This window comes from Phycodurus eques, chromosome 7, assembly GCF_024500275.1.
Source record: "Phycodurus eques isolate BA_2022a chromosome 7, UOR_Pequ_1.1, whole genome shotgun sequence".
Lineage (NCBI taxonomy): Eukaryota > Metazoa > Chordata > Actinopteri > Syngnathiformes > Syngnathidae > Phycodurus > Phycodurus eques.
The window spans coordinates 5,613,377-5,633,224 of record NC_084531.1 but is presented as its reverse complement, the minus strand read 5'-3'; the positions used below and the strand labels follow the sequence as shown (position 1 = coordinate 5,633,224).

The 19,848-nt window shown below is 42.6% G+C and overlaps 1 protein-coding gene across 5 annotated transcripts in view; it reads left to right on the top strand.

Annotated features, from left to right (window-relative positions):
• Positions 1-19,848, top strand: part of acsl3a (acyl-CoA synthetase long chain family member 3a) — a 40,393-nt gene that overhangs the window by 3,515 nt on the left and 17,030 nt on the right. For 4 of the 5 annotated variants that reach the window (XM_061682454.1, XM_061682455.1, XM_061682450.1 and 1 more), the window contains exons 4-7: positions 2,900-3,317; positions 7,695-7,872; positions 15,507-15,616; positions 15,852-15,990. In XM_061682454.1, the coding sequence (XP_061538438.1) occupies positions 2,943-3,317; positions 7,695-7,872; positions 15,507-15,616; positions 15,852-15,990 (802 nt within the window). In that variant the 5' untranslated portion in view covers positions 2,900-2,942. Of the gene's footprint in view, positions 1-2,065; positions 2,715-2,899; positions 3,318-7,694; positions 7,873-15,506; positions 15,617-15,851; positions 15,991-19,848 lie in introns of those variants that run through there. The other variant, XM_061682453.1, reaches the window with a different exon arrangement.

The window sequence follows — 19,848 nt, the reverse complement described above, 5'->3', positions numbered from 1 at the left end:
GTCACAACTTCTTTCTGGTGCCTGTAAAATCCATCCATCCATTTTCTGAGCCGCTTCTCCTCAATAGGGTCGCGGGCGTGCTGGAGCCTATCCCAGCTATCATCGGGCAGGAGGTGGGGTACACCCTGAACTGGTTGCCAGCCAATCGCAAGGCACATATAAAGAACAACCATTCGCACTCACATTCACACCTACGGGCAATTTAGAGTCACCAATTCATGCATGTTTTTGGGATGTGGGAGGAAACCGGAGTGCCCGGAGAAAACCCACGCAGGCACGGGGAGAACATGCAAACTCCACACAGGCGCGGCCAGGGATTGAACCCCGGTCCTCAGAACTGAGAGGCTGATGCTCTAACCAGTAGGCCACCTGCAAAATGAAAATTAAAAAAAAATTAAATAAAGTGATATGAATGGATATAAAAAGTCTACTCACCCTGTTCAAATTCCAGGTTTTTGTGGTATAAAAAACAAGATAAATCATTTCAAATCTTTAGCCACCATTATTGTGACCTATAACCTGTCCAACTCGATTGAATTATTTTTTTGGTGTATCTTTTTGAGAAGAGAATCAAGAATAAACAACTGAAATAATGTGGATGCACAATTGTGCACATCCTGTTCTAACTGGGATGTGGCTGTGTTCAGAATTAACCAATCACATTCAAGCTCATTAAATGGGAGTCAGCACACAACTGCCATCATTTAAAGTGCCTCTGATTAACCCCAATACATTTCAGAGGTTCTAGTAGGCTTTTCCTGACTTTTTTGGGGGGGCTTTTTTGGGGGAAGGCTTTTCTACCTTCTAGCTGAAGCCTGAAGACTTTGACTGCTATTTCAACTGTCCATAATTCCGTCCACCTTGTCTCAGGCCCCAGTTCCCGCTGAATAAAAACAGGCCCAAAGCAAGATGCTACCACACCACCATGCTTAACTGTAGGTATGGTATTCTTTTGATGATGAACAGTGTTGTGTTTTGTGCCAAATATACAACATGCATATGAAATTATGGCCCAAAAACTAAATTTCCAAAAATTCCATATCACATTTTCCCATGTGTTTTAAGGGTGAAGCCTGGTGGTGGCAGCAGCATCATGCTCCAAACGTCATGGAATGCCTGCTAGATTATCCATCCATCTTCTGAACCGCTTACCCTCACTAGGGTCGCGGGTGTGCTGGGGCCTATCTCAGCTCACTTTGGGCGAGAGGCGGCGTACACCCTAAACTGGTAGCTAGCCAGTCGTGCCGCACATACTGTATAAACAAACAACCATTGACACTGGCATTCACACCTAGGGACAAACTAGAGTCTTCAGTTACCCTACTGTCCATGTTTTTGGAATGTGTGTGGAAACTGACGTACCTGGAGAAAACCCACGCAGGCACGTGGAGAATAAAAACTCCACACATGGCAGGCCGGATTTGGACCTCACCATGCCGCTCCTACTAGAACAGCTGAAGTTAATTTGGGGTGAATCACAGGCTCTTTAAAAGGTGGTGTGTGCTGACTCCTGTTGACCATGAGTTGGAATGTGATTGGTTAATTCTGAATACAGCCACATCCCACTTATGAGAGTGTGCACACGTGTGCAACCACATTATTTCAGTTTAATTTTACTTTCCCTCTCGAAATATTTTTTTTTCTTTCAATCGAGTTGTACATGTTATAGGTTGTATTAATGGTAAAAAGTTTTGAAATGATCTATTCTGGTTTAATTTTTTATTTTGAAAAAAAAAAACGGCGGCATGGTCGACGAGTGGTTAGCACATCTGCCTCACAGTTCTGAGCACCCGGGTTCAAATCCGGCCTCGCCTGTGTGGAATTTGCATGTTCTCCCTGTGCCTGCGTGGGTTTTCTCTGGGTGCTACGGTTTCCTCCCACATCCCAAAAGAATGCATGGTAGGTTGATTGAAGACTCTAAATTGCCCGTAGGTGTGAATGTGAGTGAATGGTTGCTTGTTTATATGTGCCCTGCGATTGGCTGGCGACCAGCTCAGGTTGTACCCCGCCTCTCGCCCGAAGTCAGCTGAGACAGGCGCCAGCACAGCCGCGACCCTAGTGAGGAAAAGTGCTTCGGAAACTGGATGTTTGCATTTGAATTTGAACAGGGGTGCGTCAACTATTCATATCCACTGTATATCAAAACAAGGATTTCACCATAGCAGCAGTTTTATAATCACTAGTGCATACAACATTTAAAGCAATAGCATAGACTATATTGTTACATAGAGTACTTAACAACACAACATCTCTGTTCAGAGCACTGGCCAACTCTCTCATACGCAGAAAGACCAAACCCATCATATTTCTGGCAAGGGTGTGGTCCAAACATTGTTGAATACTAATGAAAATACACACACCTATCAGAAAGCAGCAGTTGCTTTGTTGTTCCATCCTTGTGGCACTCTAAATTATACATGCCAACTCGACCTGTTGCATTCATCTGTTCGTCTCTTCCGTGTCAGAAACGCCCGATTCTAAACCTCTTTGACGTGTTACGCTTTTTCTCCTCTTTTATGTCTCGCGTTACACTTTTTCTCCTCTTTGATGTCTTTTTGGACCTTGATTTATTTCACATCTTTCATGTCTTAGAGTTTGTTTTTTGCACAACAGTTGAAGGCATAATGCACTTTATCCCTCATGGGGATACTAGATGGAAGTACTGTGAAATACCAAACAGACCTTCTCTTCTTTTTGATGAATGCTACAAAAAGGTATGAGCCATGGTTAAGTTTGACTTTTTGTAACAAGTAAAACCTTATGGAAAGTAAAACTACAAGAGCTCCGTCATTTTGAGTATGAACAGTAAAGAAATGTGATCCTAAATGTTTTTTTTTTTTTTAATGGTATAAAGAATGAGAGTTGTTCTGGTATGGACTAATTACCACCTATTTTCTAGGCTTGGTCTACACCTACTTTAGCTGCTACACCCCCTAACCAAGATGAAACAAAAAAATGATCTGAACCCCGTGCTACTGCTCCTTTTCCACCTCATGGTGTGGATTTACTCCTCCTTCGTCTTCATTCCCTACTACATTTTCACTTGGGTCTCCAGACCTGAAGGGGTCCTTTATGGATCTGAGCAGGAGCGTGCAATGAGAGCAAAGGCTCACTCAGTGCTAGGACGACCTGAGGGACCTTATCGAGCAGTGAAAGCCACCAAGGGACTTGTAAGAACGCTGTACCCGGGACTGGACACCCTGGCGAAGATTTTTGAGTGTTCCGCCATGAGATTCCCCCACAGAGATTGTCTCGGTACAAGAGAGGTGATCAGTGAGGAAGATGAGCAGCAGACCAACGGCAAGAAGTTCAAGAAGGTAAGTCATATGGAATGAATATAACAGTTGTACAGTTTTAAAGTGATGCCATATACTTAATCTAACAGTATCTTATTTTATACTAGGAACATCATCCATCCATTTTCCGTACCGCTTTATCCTCACAGGGGTCACGGGCACTAGGAACATATATTATGAAATATGTCTGCGAACAAAATATACATAAAAGTATTAGTTTTTAATTTTATACTATAAATGCCCACTGTTCCAACCATTCGTCTCCAACCTTTTGGATCCATGACTTGGGTAGCCACTTCACATTTGGAGTAAAAGTAAAGTAAATAATACTCATGATACAGAATAAGTTTTTTTTTTTTTTTTTTTTTTTTTTTTTTAAGCTTGGTCTCCATGTGGTTAAGCAGTTTAAATGCATTGTGGCATCACTGCTTCAAAGCACTGCTGAAATGTAAAGTTATGAGAGTTACGTAAGAGAAACAGTAGTATGGAATAAAAAGATCTGGAAAATGAATAGCAATGTGTGAACTCCACTTTAAAACAACCACCGCTGGAAAGCGCTGCACATATACAGGTATAATAAAAATGACATGACAACAATGACACATCAAACAATCATGAAAGGATTAATATAACAATAAAATTTGTATCAGGTTTTACAGTAACAACAACAATAATAATAGTAATAGTCATTCATTTTCTGTACCGCTTATCCTCACTAGGGTTGTGGGCATGCTGGAGCCTACCCTGAACTGGTTGCCAGGCAATCGCAGGGCACATACAAACAAAGAAACATTCGCACTTAACATTCACACCTACGGGCAATTTAGACTCTTCAGTTAACCTACCATGCATGTTTTTGGGATGTGGAAGGAAACCAGAGTACACAGAGAAACTCCACCCAAGCACAGGGAGAACATCTAAACTCCACACAGACTAGGCCAGATTTGTACCCGTGGCCTCAGAACTGTGAGGCAGATGTGCTAACCAGTTGACCACCGTGCCACCATAATAATAATAACTAAATAAAATACTAAAATAGTCATTTTTCATTGTTATGTTTAATTTTATACATATATATATATATATATATATATATATATATATATATATATATATATAGATATATGTGTGTGTGTATGTATATGTATGTAGACTGAACAAAAATATAAACGCAACACTTTTGTTTTTGCTCTCATTTTTCGTGAGCTGGACTCCCAAGATCTAAAACCTTTTCTACATACATACATTTCGCTCAAATATTGTTCACAAACCTGTCTAAATCTGTGTTAATGAGCATTTCTCCTTTGTCGAGAATCCATCCCACCTCACAGGCGTAGCATATCAAGATGCTGATAAGACAGCATGACTATTGCACAGGTGTGCCTTAGGCTGGCCACAATAAAAGGCCACTCTGAAATGTGCAGTTTTATCACACAGCACAATGCCACACATGTCGCAAGTTCTGAGGGAGCGTGCAATTGGCATGCTGACTGCAGGAATGTCCACCAGAGCTCTTGCCCGTGAATTGAATGTTCATTTCCCTAGCATAAGCCGTCTCAAAAGGCGTTTCAGACAATTTGGCAGTACATCCAACCGACCTCACACCGTAGACTACGTGTAACCAGACCAGCCCAGGACCTCCACATCCAGCACGTTGGCCTCCAAGATTGTCTGAGACTAGCCACCCGGACAGTTGCTGCAACAATCGGTTTGCATAACCAGAGAATTTCGGCACAAACTGTCAGAAACCGTCTCAGGGAAGCTCATATGCATCCTCGTCGTCCTCATCGGGGTCTCGACCTGACTGCAGTTCGTCGTCGTAACCGACTTGAGTGGGCGAATGCTCACATTCGATGGCGTCTGGCACGTTGGAGAGGTGTTCGCTTCACGGTTGAATCCCGGTTTTCACTGTTCAGGGCAGGTGGCAGACTGTGTGTGTGGCGTCGTGTGGGTGAGCGGTTTGCTGACATGAACGTGGATCGAGTGGCCCATGGTGGCGGAGGGGTTATGGTATGGGCAGGCGTATCTTATGGGCAACGAACCCAGGTATATTTTATTGATGGCATTTTGAATGCACAGAGATACCGTGACGAGATCCTGAGGCCCATTGTTGTGCCATTCATCCACGACCATCACCTCATGTTGCAGCATGATAATGCACGGCCCCATGTTGCAAGGATCTGTACCCAATTCCTAGAAGCTGAAAATATCCCAGTTCTTGCATGGCTAGCATACTCCCCGGACATGTCACCCATTGAGCATGTTTGGGATGCTCTGTATCGGTGTATACGACGGCGTGTTCCAGTTTTACAGCCATTGAAGAAGAGTGGACCAACATTCCACAGGCCACAATCAACAACCTGATCAACTCAATGCGCAGGAGATGTGTTGCACTGCATGAGACAAATGGTGGTCAAATGGATAGGTGCCGGCCATCCGTTAATCGTAAATAAAAATGGTAAGTATTTGTTTTTAAGTGCATATCAGTTGGCATAGTTACATTGCCACTGATTTAACACACTAACTTAATGTTTTACAATATTTGAAATATGTGTTGCTGCAACGAGGACAACACTATTTTTTTAGTTGACAACTGGCAGAAGACTCCCATCGTTACTACCGTGTCCTTTGGTTGCACTACCCCAATATCAACCGTTAGAGGCCACTGTTGTCTCAACATGTGCTGCATGTCTCCTGTGCTGCTGGATGGGTGTCATTATGCCAGAAATGAGAATATGTCATCGAGTCCCCTCCAAAGGTATTGGAACGGCAAGGTCAATTCATTTGTTTTTGTTGTATACTGAAGACATTTGGGTTTCAGATCAAAGTTCAGAATTCCAGCTTATATTTCATGGTATTTACATTGAGATGTGTTTAACAACTCAGGACACAGCACCTTTTGTTTGAAGCCACCCACTTTTCAAGTGAGCAAAAGTATTGGAACAGGCATGATTAACTTAGTCTGGCAATTTACAGAAAAATGCATCCAATCTAATCGGTAGAAGCTTCATCATACAAGACAATGACCCAAAACACTGCCAACACAACAAAGGACTTCATCAGCGGGGAAAAGTCTTAAGGTTTTATTTAGACTGGCCAAGTCAATCACCGGACTTTAACTCAACCGAGCACGCATTTTACCTCCTGAAGAGGAGACTGAAGGGAGAACCCCCCAGAAACAAACAAGAAATGAAAGGAGCTCCAGTAAAGCCTTGGAAAAGGATTTCAAATGAAGAATGCAACAGTCTGGTGAAGTCAATGGGTCTCAGGCTTGATGCAGTTATTGCAAGTAAGGGTTATGCCACCAAATATTAAATGTTATTCACTTTTAAGTAAAATTTTATGATGTCTGTTCCAATACTTTTGCTCACTTGAAAAGTGGGTGGCTTCAAACAAAAGGTGCTCCGTCCTGAGTTGTTTAACACATCTAGATGTAAATACCAAATTCTGAACGTTTGTCTCATATTCATCTTTTGATATGAAACCCAAATGTCTTCAGTATACAACAAAAACAAAGGAATTGACCTTGTTGTTACGATACTTTTGGACGGTCTCAAATTTTAACCTTCAAGTTACTGTGGCAAAAATCAAGCTTGCTCCACTAAATTTCAAGCAAGTCAAGTCATTACTTGGGTTAAGCAAATCAAGTTATACGTTCTTGTTCAGTCACAACTTAATTTTCATATTATCCACTTTGTACTCAGTATCTATACTTGTGTTAGTTGTACTAATGCGTTCACAATCTGAAACTGAAGCTATTGTTGTTTTTGTGGGTTTTATAGTGACGGATGAAGTTAAATATAGTTGTCTTTCTTAGGTTGTAAATCTTAATGTTGTCAAATGTTGTCATTTCCTCTATAATGTGTTTCAAGAGCTGGCCTTTGCATTCCGCATCATAGCATGCTGGTGGGTTGCCAATTTCACCCGCACTACACATTTTATTTCAAACCAAAATGAGTGGCTAACTGTCTTGAAAATGCAGATTTTCAAATATGAATGGGCAAGACCTGTCAAGTCATATAGTTTAAACATAAATTAAGTTGTGTCCCATGAATACCAAGTCAAAGTAAAGTTGAGTCTTTTCATAATTTCTATTAAAAATAAGTACCCGGTCTGAAAATTGGTGACCTAAGGCTGAGAGTCGATTCCCCGCCTCTGCATTATACGTGTGTTGCAATGTTTGCATTTGTATAGAGTTTCTAATAGCGAAGGAATCTCCTATCTTGTCCCTTGATTATTGAGGGTAATGATGGAAACCAATGTATTATCCTCCAAAATGTTACATTTAGTCCTTTCATATCCCCTCTCCTCATCTTTGGACCACAAGCATTTTACTGCATCAAATTGACAGTGCATATCTTTGTCTCTCTTCTTACACTTCCTGACTTGCTCCTGTAGGTTGTTCTAGGGGAGTACCACTGGCTGTCCTATAGGGAGACCCTCTCTGCAGCATGCCAGTTTGGCTGTGGTCTGGCATCACTGGGGCAGAAGCCGAAACACAACATTGCCATATTCTGTGAGACACGAGCCGAATGGATGATCGCCGCTTTGGCCTGCTTCATGCACAATTACCCACGTAAGTCGTGTGTCTGTACAGGTATTGTACAGTAGTTTTGCTGGTTTAATCGCAGGTTATGCGACTTTTGAAAGGTACGGATACGGTATGAGGACAGAGTATAGACAGAGTAAGGTTAGCGTCCTGTTAAATTTTATGTTAGCCTTTTATTACATTTTAAATTGGTTAGTCTTACCCCTATAATAAAGTAGTTTGTGAGTAAATGAGTAAAACATAACCGTAGACAATTGTAGTTCTGTACTTTTCATTTTAGATTGTTCTGTAAAGCCCACAATGTGTTTTCTGATGGATTTTCCCACTGAGCATGTTCCACATTAACTGAAATGTATTTCTAGTTCTGTAGAATCTTGTTCCCTGCCATTGACAGCTATACGTCGAATTTGCATGTTAACTGGGAGGGCTGGCAGTAAATGAGTTTGATTTTGTAAGAAAAGTAATGCATTGTGTTTCTTTCTGCATTGTTTTTTTTTTCATTTTATGAAAACATTCGGTTAACTACTTTATCATATCATGCATATAGTGTCAAACTCCAAGCCCACGGGCCAGATTCAGCCAGCCACATAATTTTATGTGGCCTGCAAAAGCAAATCATGTGCTTCAACTTCCAGGATTCTTGCTAAACTACCAAAATGTTTTAATTGTCCGAGGTAAGAAAATAATTACGTTGAGATGTAAGCATTTGTTTTGATACCAAAACCTTTTTTTACAATAACTTGAACAATAGTTGAACAAACTACTATCCTTGACTTCTGATTTGACATCCCTGATATAATGTTAGGGGTTTAGGCAGAGAATTTTACTGAACTGATGGTGTAAGAATTCACTCGCTTGACTTACGTGCAGGCACCATGGGTTCAGTTCCCATGTTTCCAGAGTGCTTGCAAACTTACCATAGTATTTTTTAATCATTTCCCACTACATGGTAACTGGGTTACACGTATGTACCGCTTTAACTACACCATCACTGTGCCCAAAGCACTTTACAGATGCTCACACATTCACCTATTTACGTACACATTAATAGGCCAGTGGACAGCTGATGCCGTGCAAGGTGCGGCCAGGCCTACTTGTTGCAATTTAGTGTCTTGCCCAAGGACACTTCGATCGCGGACAGTCAAGAGGCGGGCTTCCAACCATCGACCCCTAGGTCACTGGACGACCCACTCAACCAATTGTGCCGAAGCCGCCCGCCTACGTGCCTGCCACTGCCTGCCTCTGTGAGTGCTTGCACAGATTGTGGTTATATGCGTGCAAGCAAATGACAAGACAGAATGAGGTCAATTTGTCCCCTTCGGTTACACTGTTATATACAGTGGGTACGGAAAGTTTTCAGACCCCCTTAAATTTTGACCCTTTGTAATATTGCAGCCATTTGTTAAAATCATTGAAGTTAATTTTGTTCCTCATTAATGTACACACTGTACACACAGCACCCCATATTGACAGAAAAAAAGTAATTGTTGAAATTTTTGCTGATTTATTAAATAAGAAAAACTGAAATATCACACGCGGCGCGGTGCGCAACTGGTTAGAGCGTCTGCCTCTCAGTTCTGAGGACCGAGGTTCAAATCCCGGCCCGCCTGTGTGGAGTTTGCATGTTCTCCCCGTGCCTGCCTGGGTTTTCTCCGGGCACTCCGGTTTCCTCCCACATCCCAAAAACATGCATGGTAGATTGATTGAAGACTCTAAATTGCCCGTAGGTGTGAATGTGAGTGTGGATAGTTGTTTGTTTGTATGTGCCTTGCGATTGGCTGGCAACCAGTTTAGGGTGTACCCCGCCTCCTGCCCGAAGATAGCTGGGATAGGCTCCAGCACTCCTGCGACACAGGTGAGGATAAGCGGCTCAGAAAATGGATGGATGAAATATCACACAGCCATAACTATTCAGACCCTTTGCTGTGACACTCATATATTTAACTCGGGTGCTGTCCATTTCTTTTGATCATCCTTAAGATGGTTCTACACCTTCATTGATTACTGATTGGACTTAGGAAAGCCACACACCTGTCTATAGAAGACCTTACAGCTCACAGTGCATGTCAGAGCAAATGAGAATCGTGAAGTCAAAGGAACTGCCTGAAGAGCTCAGAGACAGAATTGTGGCAAGGCACAGATCTGGCCAAGGTTCCAAAAATAATTCTGCTGCACTTAAGGTTCCTAAGAGCACAGTGGCCTCCATAATCCTGAAATGGAACACGTCTGGGACGACCTTCCTAGAGCTGGCCGTCCGGCCAACCTGAGCCATCGGGGTAGAAGAGCCTTTGTGAGAGAGGTAAAAAAGAACCCAAAGATCACTGTGGCTGAGCTGCAGAGATGCAGTCGGGAGATGGCAGAAAGTTCTAGAAAGTCAACTATCACTGCAGCCCTCCACCAGTCGGAGCTTTATGGCAGAGTGGCCCGACGGAAGCCTCTCCTCAGTGCAAGACACATGAAAGCCCGCATGGAGTTTGCTAAAAAAAAAAAAAAAAAAAAAAAAAACACCTGAAGGACTCCAAAGATGGTGATAAATAAGATTCTCTGGTCTGATGAGACCAATATATAACTTTTTGGCCTTAATTCTAAGCGGTATGTGAGGAGAAAACCAGGCACTGCTCATCACGGTGAAGCATGGTGGTGGCAGCATCATGCTGTGGGGGTGTTTTTCAGCTGCAGGGACAGGACGACCGGTTGCAATCGAAGGAAAGATGAATGCGGCCAAGTACAGGGATATCCTGGATGAAATTCTTCTCCAGAGTGCTCAGGACCTCAGACAGGGTTGAAGGTTCACCTTACAACAAGACAATGACCCTAAGCACACAGCTAAAATAACGAAGGAGTGGCTTCAGAACAACTCTGTGACTGTTTTTGAATGGCCCAGCCAGAGCCCTGACTTAAACCCAATTGAGCATATCTGGAAAGACCTGAAAATGGCTGCCCACCAACGTTCATCATCCAACCTGACAGAATTGGAGAAGATCTGCAAGGAGGAATGGCAGAGGATCCCCAAATCCAGGTGTGAAAAACTCATTATTCCCAAAAAGACTCATGGCTGTATTAGCTCAAAAGGGTGCTTCTACTAAATGCTGAGCAAAGGGTCTGAATGCTTGTGTGATATTTCAGTTTTTCTTTTTTAATAAATCTGCAAAAATTTGAACAATCCGTTTTTTTTTCTGTCAATATGGGGTGCGGTGGAACGGTGGACGACTGGTTAGAGCGTCTGCCTCACAGTTCTGAGGACCAGGGTTCAATCCCTAGCTCCGCCCGTGTGGAATTTGCATGTTCTCACCGTGCCTGCGTGGGTTTTCTCCGTGCACTCTGGATTCCTCCCACATCCCAAAAACATGCCGCCCCGCCTCCTGCCCGATGATAGCTGGGATAGGCTCCAGCACGGCCGCGACCCTAGTGAGGAGAAGCGGCTCAGAAAATGGATGGATGGATGAAATATGGGGTGCTCTGTGTACTTTGTGGAAAAAAAAAAAAACTTATTTTAGCCAATGGCTGCAATATTTAAAAAAAAAAAAAAATATTTAGAGGGTCTGAATACCTACCGTACCCACTGTAAGTGACCAGTATTTCCCATTCGGCCACCGTAAATCCTCTTTATTTTGTGATGGAAACCTGCTGTTTTGTTAGTTGTAACTTGCACTTAGGCAGTGGTCAAATAGAACGAACTATTCTGTGGTTATACCATCCGTTCTGTATTAGACATGCATAATAAGATTAATAGGTAATGAAATGTGTGAATATTTAAACTTAAAACTCCAGAAGAATGTTTTAAAAATACTTGTTTTTGCATTTTAAGGACTCGGCACTTCTTTACTCTTTAATATCTGATGAAAATAGTTTTTATTTATTTAAGTATTCCCAGCTGCACTTTTTAATTCTCTTAGAAGAATCCTTGATTTTTTTTCTGCGCCATTTAGTTTATGCTCCATTAGACTGTCACACTGAAAATATGCTGCATGCACAAGCCAGTAAAGCATCTTTAGAGAGCATCTTTTGCGCTTACACACACAAACACTTCTACCCCAGTGGAAAGTGAACATGTTGAGAGGAGTTAAAGGTTGGCGAGGGGGTGAGTGAGGAAGAAACAGCAGGGAGGAAAGAGGGGCAAACAAGTGAAGGCTAATGGCGTCATAGTCAGTGTGAGTGAGTCTACGTGAGCATCTGATGTTGACAGAGCCACAGAGTCAGCCAAAGGTCCCCCAGTGAACTCAGTGTGAGTGTGTGTTCGTGTGTTTCTGTGCATGTGCGCTCTCGTCGCGATATAGTGGAGTGTTAAGTGATGAAAATGTGTTCATACTCTGGATTATTTTATAAATTAATGACATTAGATTAAAATATCGCAGTTGCAGCATCATTTACTCTGAATGTTGTTGGCATTCAGTAAAGCACACGCTGTATTTCTCTCAAGGCTAATACATTGATAAAAAGAGACATTAAGCTGCAACAAATTGAAAATAACCTCACAGTTAAAGGTCCTGTATTTTGGCGATTTAGACCTCCATATAGTGACACACTAACATGGACTTAATATAAAAGTGTAAATTTCATTTTTTTTTTTTTTAAACATCGTTTTTGTCATACCAGTCTCCAGAAAAGGCCCCTCGAACAGCTACTTCTGTTTGACCCAGTTTTGTATCCGCTTTGTAAATATCTCCATGTAGAAGACCCACTTGTGAGATGTTGACAGCGCTAGCTCGGGAGCGGAAAGGGAAGGCGGAGCTCTTCGCTATTGACGTAGATAAGCTCGAGAAATTCAGCCTCTCACCAGAAAACATCTGGAACTCAGGAATGCGTAGACAATTTTAATTCATATTTCACGTTTACATGCTTACCATCGAGACAATATTACATACCAAATACTAGAAAAAGTTGGTTTGGCAAAAATGTCCCCTTGAAAACATGCCATTTCCAAGAAGAAAAAGTCCCATACAAGCAGCTTTGCTTCTCGATCTCACGGCTGGACGTGTCATGGTCTCATACACAGTGTCGCAGAGCAGGAAATATTGTTGCTCCATGACGCAAGACTGTGATCTCACCAAGTCTGGCTGTCCCTTAAATCTCAGCGCACATATACAGCGTCTCTGTCTCTCTCTCTCTCTCTCTCTCACTGTTGTCCCTATAAATACTGTATATCCTTTTTAATTGGCGTGTCACTAGGTTTTATGGATAAAGGGGCTTAGCACCCAGGAGACGCAGAGGATGTGAGTGAATGTAGCGTACGAGCACAGACTTTCACAAACAGCAAACGAAGACTCAGTAGTTGCTTTTCAATGTTTTTGGACACATTTTAAAACTAATACTAAGTAAAAGTTTAAAGTCACTGTTAGATTTGTAGTTACAGTATTTCAGTCTATTTTTTAATACAGTACACAAACACAGGAAGTATGTTTATAGCATTAACCACAAAAAAAGAGAGAGATATTTGCATATTGTGAAAAATATTACTTAATTACTTTTAAATTAAATAATAAAATAATAATTAAGTAGTCTTGAAAATATCTGGAACATGTTAATTTGGCTTGTATTTATCTCTTGGCTCACCACTTTCTAATTACTCTCCTAAAAAAAAAAGTGAAGTTAAAGAAGTCTTATACGATGCATCTTGACTGAAATGATATTTTTGATATATTTTTTTTTTTTTATATTTCATATCCGTATTGGGTTCCATTGGCTTTATTCTGTGAAATCCTGTAGATTCACATTTCCAGTAGATGTCGCTCCCTTGTTATGCTCTGTACTCATCTGTCCTAATTCCTACAGTTCAATATGGGTGGAGGAGTTAGTAGTAGTAGTTGTAGTAGTAGTAGTAGCGCGGCACGGTGCACAACTGGTTAGCACATCTGCCTCACATTTTCTGAGGACTGGGGTTGAAATTCCGGCCCGCCTGTGGGGAGTTTGGATGTTCTACCCGTGCCTGCGTGGGTTTTCTCCGAGTACTCCGGTTTCCTCCCACATCCCAAACACATGCATGGTAGGTTAATTGAAGACTCTAAATTGCCCATAGGTGTGAATGTGAGTGTGAATGTTTGTTTATATGTGCCCTCCAATTGGCTGGCAACCAGTTCAGGCTGTACCCAGCCTCTCGCTTGAAGATAGCTGGGATAGGCTCCAGCATGCCCATGACCCTCGTGAGGATAAGCGGTACAGAAAATGAAGGGATATTATTATTAGTAGTAGTATTAATATGGGTGGATCTCATGGATGTCACTCCGCTGTTACTCTCTGTATTCAACCGTCCTAATTCCTACAGTTCGATATAGGTGGAGGAGTTATTATTATTGTTATTATTATTTTTTATTGATTGATTTATTAAACATATAAACATGAAAGAAGACATTATAATGGAAAGTAAAAGGAAAAAAAAATAACAAAAGATCAATAGTCATTGTTAAGAACAGATTACATATTCAAAGGCAGTATGAAGAAGTAGGAAACGTATCAATTCCTAACCCCTGGAGTAATAAAACTTTTATTTATGTCAGATTGACACGGATAATCCTGTGACTGATAATCATATGGTTATGATCATCAAATACAAGCATACAGTCCTGCTCACCATTATTGGCACCTCTTCATTTTTTGCATCGCCAGTATAATCAGAAATAAATGGAAAGATACCAAAATATTATCAACACTGTCTTTTAACTGGAGGTCCAAAGTAATTTTTAATATTTTTTAAAATTATTTTATTTCTGGGGTGGGGGAGGGCAATCCCAAGAAGTCTTTTTGGTGGTTTATCCCTGCTTATTCAATATTTTTTATTGTGAGAAAAAGAAAATGTAAAAAAAAATTGAAAATTAAACTACAATAATCATTTTATTTTAGGGGGGCTTATTAGGCCTAATGACACCACTGGGCTAATTGGAGTGTTGCCACACTTCTAAAATCTTCCATAATAAAACAAAAACATGATTATGAAACTACATGACCTGTTCTACTGCCATACTGCTCTTCTGGAATAATGTTCCATTTGCGCTATTTAAGTGAAGTGACCCTTGACTTTTGAAACATCACTTTAATTTTGACACGTCGACCTGGAGAACGGCTTGCAATTTTGGCCATTACCAGCTTATTGGCGGATTATTATTTTTTTTACTGAAACTAAGCCAATCGAGGAGGTTGATACAGTATGTTGAGAAATAATGAAGTTATGTAGTTATAGTTGCAGTTCTAATTTAAAAACTTTGTGTCAATTAATGCTGATTAGGACCTTTAAGTGACCATCTTCATAAGAAATAAGTTAAAATCTAATTCAGCATGGCCAACTACATTCGTGTGTGAATTTTTGCAGAGATGGGAAATAATGAAGTTGTACTTTTTTACTCTAACTTGAAGGTGTTTTTTAGGATCAGATTTTCAAAAGGCTTTCTCACACACAAAGAAAAACAAAATTTCTCATCTGATTTTCAAAATTCCTGGTGCATTGTACTCAGGTTGAAGGAGCTATTCTAACCAGACTCAGCATTTTAAAATATTTTTGGGGAAATCTTGTCTCGTTGCTTATTAAACTTCTGAAATTGAATAAGGGACACGATATGATGCAGTAGTTTATTGATCGATTCTAAACCACTCAATTTAGTAAAATAATGAAATATCTATGAGGAGGAGAGAGAAATGATTCATTGTGTTATTCTTAATCTATGTTGCAGTGGCTACTTTCTATTCGACACTGGGGGGTCCAGCCATTGCTCACGGATTGAATGAGACAGAAGTTACGCACATCATTAGCAGCCGAGAGCTCCTGGAGACCAGACTCAAGGTTAGAAAACCGTACCATCACCACTCATTCAGGTAATGCATGGTAGTTTCATGCAGGACACAAAATGCTCCCAAAGAAATGTAAAAGTAATGTTAAGTTATACTACGTACTGTGTATATTCCTTTTACAACAAAAATAATTCTCTCATTTATCTGGATATTACATGAACATCTCATTATTTTTCTCTGAACAATATATACTGTACAATACATATAACCATACCCATTTGTGTTAGGCTATTCTAGCTAAAGTTCCAAAGCTGCAGTGCATCATAGTGGTGGACAACACTCCAACCTCATGGCCAGGCTTTCCCAGTGGCATTAGTATCCACAACATGGCCGAGGTGCAGAAGCTGGGCGTCAGACCAAAAAATGGTAAGTATACAGGTTTAACTTTTTGGTTGTGGTACAATATTTATTTGTAGTGTCAATTCCCCATTAATAAATCGGGTCAAACACTGGCCTCCTCTGAACTCTATAATTATTTTCATTGCTTTACACTAATCCTGGATCCAGTTCCCGTGACAAGACTGAGTTTGCAGTCGGCGCAAAGACCAATTGCCTTAAACCCCGTAAATAGCACTTCAGGAGTACAATGCCTAGTCATACCACAAGTCTATTGAGTAAAGTAATCTAGTTGTGGTTCCAGACATCCCTCCCACATCTTTGCAGTCTTACTTAGAATCAGAATAATCTTTATTTGCCAAGTATGTCCAAAAAACACACAAGGAATTTGTCTCCGGTAGTTGGAGCTACTCTTGGAGTTGCAGTCGGAGTTTGTCCTTTTTTGTAGCAGCACCAAACTTGACTGTGATGGAGGAACACAGGACTGATTTGATGACCACTGTGTAGAACTGCCTCAGCAGCTCCTGTGGCAGGCCATGCTTTCTCAGAAGCCGCAGGAAGTACATCCTCTTCTGGGCCTTTTTGAAGATTGAGTTTATGTTGATCGCCCACTTCAGGTTCTGAGAGACTATAGTTACCAGGAACTTGAAGGTCTCGACGGTTGACACAAGGCAGCTGGACAGCGCGGGGGCAGCTGTGGTGAAGGATGCCTCCTGAAGTCCACGAGCATCTCTACAGTCTTGAGCATGTTCCGCTCCAGGTTGTGTTCCGCTCCAGCCGCTCCACTTCCTGTCTATATGCAGACTCGTCACCATCTTTGATTAGGCCGATGACAGTGGTGTGATCTGCAAACTTCAGAGTTTGACAGCCGGGTGCGTTGAGGTGCAGTCGTTGTGTAGAGAGAGAAGAGCAGCGGAGAGAGGACAACCCTGGAGTGCCCCAGTGCTGATGCTGCGACTGGATGAGGTGGTCTCCCCCATCCTCACCTAATGTGTCCTGCCTGTCAGAAAGTTCTAAATCCACTGGCAGGCGATACGCTGAGTTGGGGAAGCTTGGAGGAAAGGAGTTCAGGGATGATGGAGTTGAATGCTGAACTGAAGTCCACGAACAGGATCCTCGCCTAGGTCCCTGCACTGTCGAGGTGTTCTAGGATGAAGTGCAGTCCCATGTAGACTGCATCATCCGCAGACCTGTTCGCTCGGTAGGCAAACTGTAGGGGGTCCAGCAGGGGACCTGTGATGCTCTTGAGGTGGTCCAGCACGAGACGTTCAAAGGACTTCATGACCACAGATGTCAAGGTGACAGGCCTGTAGTCATTTAGACCCAAGATTGTAGGTTTCTTGGGGATTGGAATGATGATGGTGGAGCTTTTGAAACATGATGCTATTATTGGACCTTCCTTACTTTTGTAGTTGCTTAGAATACTTTTCTCAGTGTTTGCTTTCAAAGTGCTAATATGGATTCCAGGTATTTCTTTATTACTGATGCTCGCTGTACACACACTTTATTGCTCTGTTTACAGCAGGTCTAGTCAAAGTGGGAATTAGTCTTGGGATGGATTGGTGTCTGTCCCAGTTGGTCATGTGAATTAGGAAGTATACACATCTGTGTCAGATGAAGGGAGATATGGACGGCTAAGGAAATACTCATTTTTTTTCCTTTTCTTGTAGACATTCCATTGGATTTGTACTTTTATGCTGTGTAGGATAGAAAAGAGGAGATAGTGTCAGTTAATGTGGCTAGAGCACAGGATTGGAGGGCAGTTACGTTGACACTCTGGACTGTTCACTTCACGACATCAGTTTGTGACATCTTTTTTATGGCTAGCTCTGGACATGTATTATTTTGATTTGTGTATCAAACTGCAACAATATTGCCAAGATAAGTGTCTGGAAGGATCGCACAAGAATCATGGGAATTGTTGGCTTTGCTTTCCACCATTTGTTCCTTTTTGATTATTGAATCCATCCTGTCATGTTTCACGAAAAGTAAACAGGATTAAACAAATTCCAGTTTTTATCTTATATAGTTAAAATAAGTACTCAAAATCCATCCATCCATCCATTTTCTTCCGCTTATCCGAGGTCAGGTCACGGGGGCAGTAGCTTTAGCAGGTAAGCTCAGACTTCCCTCTCTCCAACCACTTCATCCAGCTCTTCCGGGGACATCCCGAGGCGTTCCCGGGCCAGCCGGGAGACATAGTCTCTCCTGCGCCCAGGAGGCATCCTAATCAGATGCCAGAGCCACCTCATCTGGCTCCTCTCAATGCAGACGAGCAGCTGCTGTGTACTCTTGAGTACCTCCCAGAAGACTGAGCTTCTCACCCTATCTCTAAGGGAGAGCCCGGACACCCTGCGGACGAAATTCATTTTGGCCGCTTGTATCTGGGAACTTGTTATTTTGGTCATGATCCACAGCTCGTGACCATAGGTGAGGGTAGGAACGTAGATCCACCGGTAAATTGAGAGCTTTGACTTTCGGCTTAGATCCTTCTTCACCACAATGGACCAATACAAAGTCTGCATCACTGCAGACGCTGCACCAATCCGCCTGTCGATCTCCCGTTCTATTCTTCCCTCACTCGTGAACAAGACCCCAAGATACTTGAACTCCTCCACTTGGGGCAGGATCTCATGCCTGAGTCGTAGAGGGCACTCCACCCTTTTCTGACAGAGGACCATGGTCTCAGATTTGGAGGTGCTGATTTTCATCCCAACCGCTTCACACTCTGCTGCGAACCGCTCCAGTGAGAGTTGGAGATCACGGCTTGATGAAGCCAACAGAACTAAATCGTCTGCAAAAAGTAGTGATGATATACTGAAGCCACCAAACCCTCTACGCCTCGGCTGCACCTAGAAATTCACTCCATAAGAGTTATGAACAGAATCGGTAACAAAGGGCAATCTTGGCAGAATCACAACCCTCACCGGAAATAAATCTAACTTACTGGCGGGAACGCGAACCAAACACTGACACCAGTCGTGTAGGGACCGATCAGCCCGTATCAGTGGCTTTGGTACCCCATATTCCCGAAGCACCCCCCACAGTATTCTCCCCACCTACGTCTCAAGTTGAGGTGAGCAGCGCCTCATCCCCACTATACAGTGTTGATGGTGCACTGCTTCCCCCTCCTGAGACGTCGGATGATCGACCAGAATTTCCTCGAATGCGTCAGGAAGTCTTTCTCCATGGCCTCACCAAACTCCTCCAACGCTAGAGTTTTTGTCTTAACGACCACAAAGCTGTATTCCGCTTGGCCAGCCGGTACCCATCAGCTGCCTCAGGAGTCCCGCAGGCCAAAAAGGCCCAATAAGACTCCTTCTTCAGCTTGGCAGCATCCCTCAGTGCTGGTGTCCACCAACAGGTTCGGGGGTTGCCGCCACGACAGGCACCAACCACTTTACAGCCACAGCTCTGGTCATCCGCCTCAGCAATGGAGGTGCGGAACATTGTCCACTCGGACTCAATGTCCCCGCCATCCCCCGAACCGTGGATGAAGTTCTGCCGGAGGTGGGAGTTGAAACTCATTCTGATTGGGGATTCTGCCACCGGGATCTTCCCCCACCATCGGAGCCAACTCACCACCAGGTGGTGATCAGTTGACAGCTCCGCCCCTCTCTATCAGTGTGTCCAGAACATGCAGCCGCAAGTCTGATAACACGACAATAAAGTTGATCATCGAACTGTGGCCTGCCTAGGGTGTCCTGGTGCCAAGTGCACGTGTGGACACCCTTATGCTTGAACATGATGTTCGTTATGGACAATCCGTGCTGAGCACAGAAGTCCAATAACAGAACACTCGGGTTCTGATCGGGGGGGGCATTCCTCCAAATCACGCCCTTCCAGGTCTCACTGTTATTGCCCACGTGAGCATTGAAGTCCCCCAGC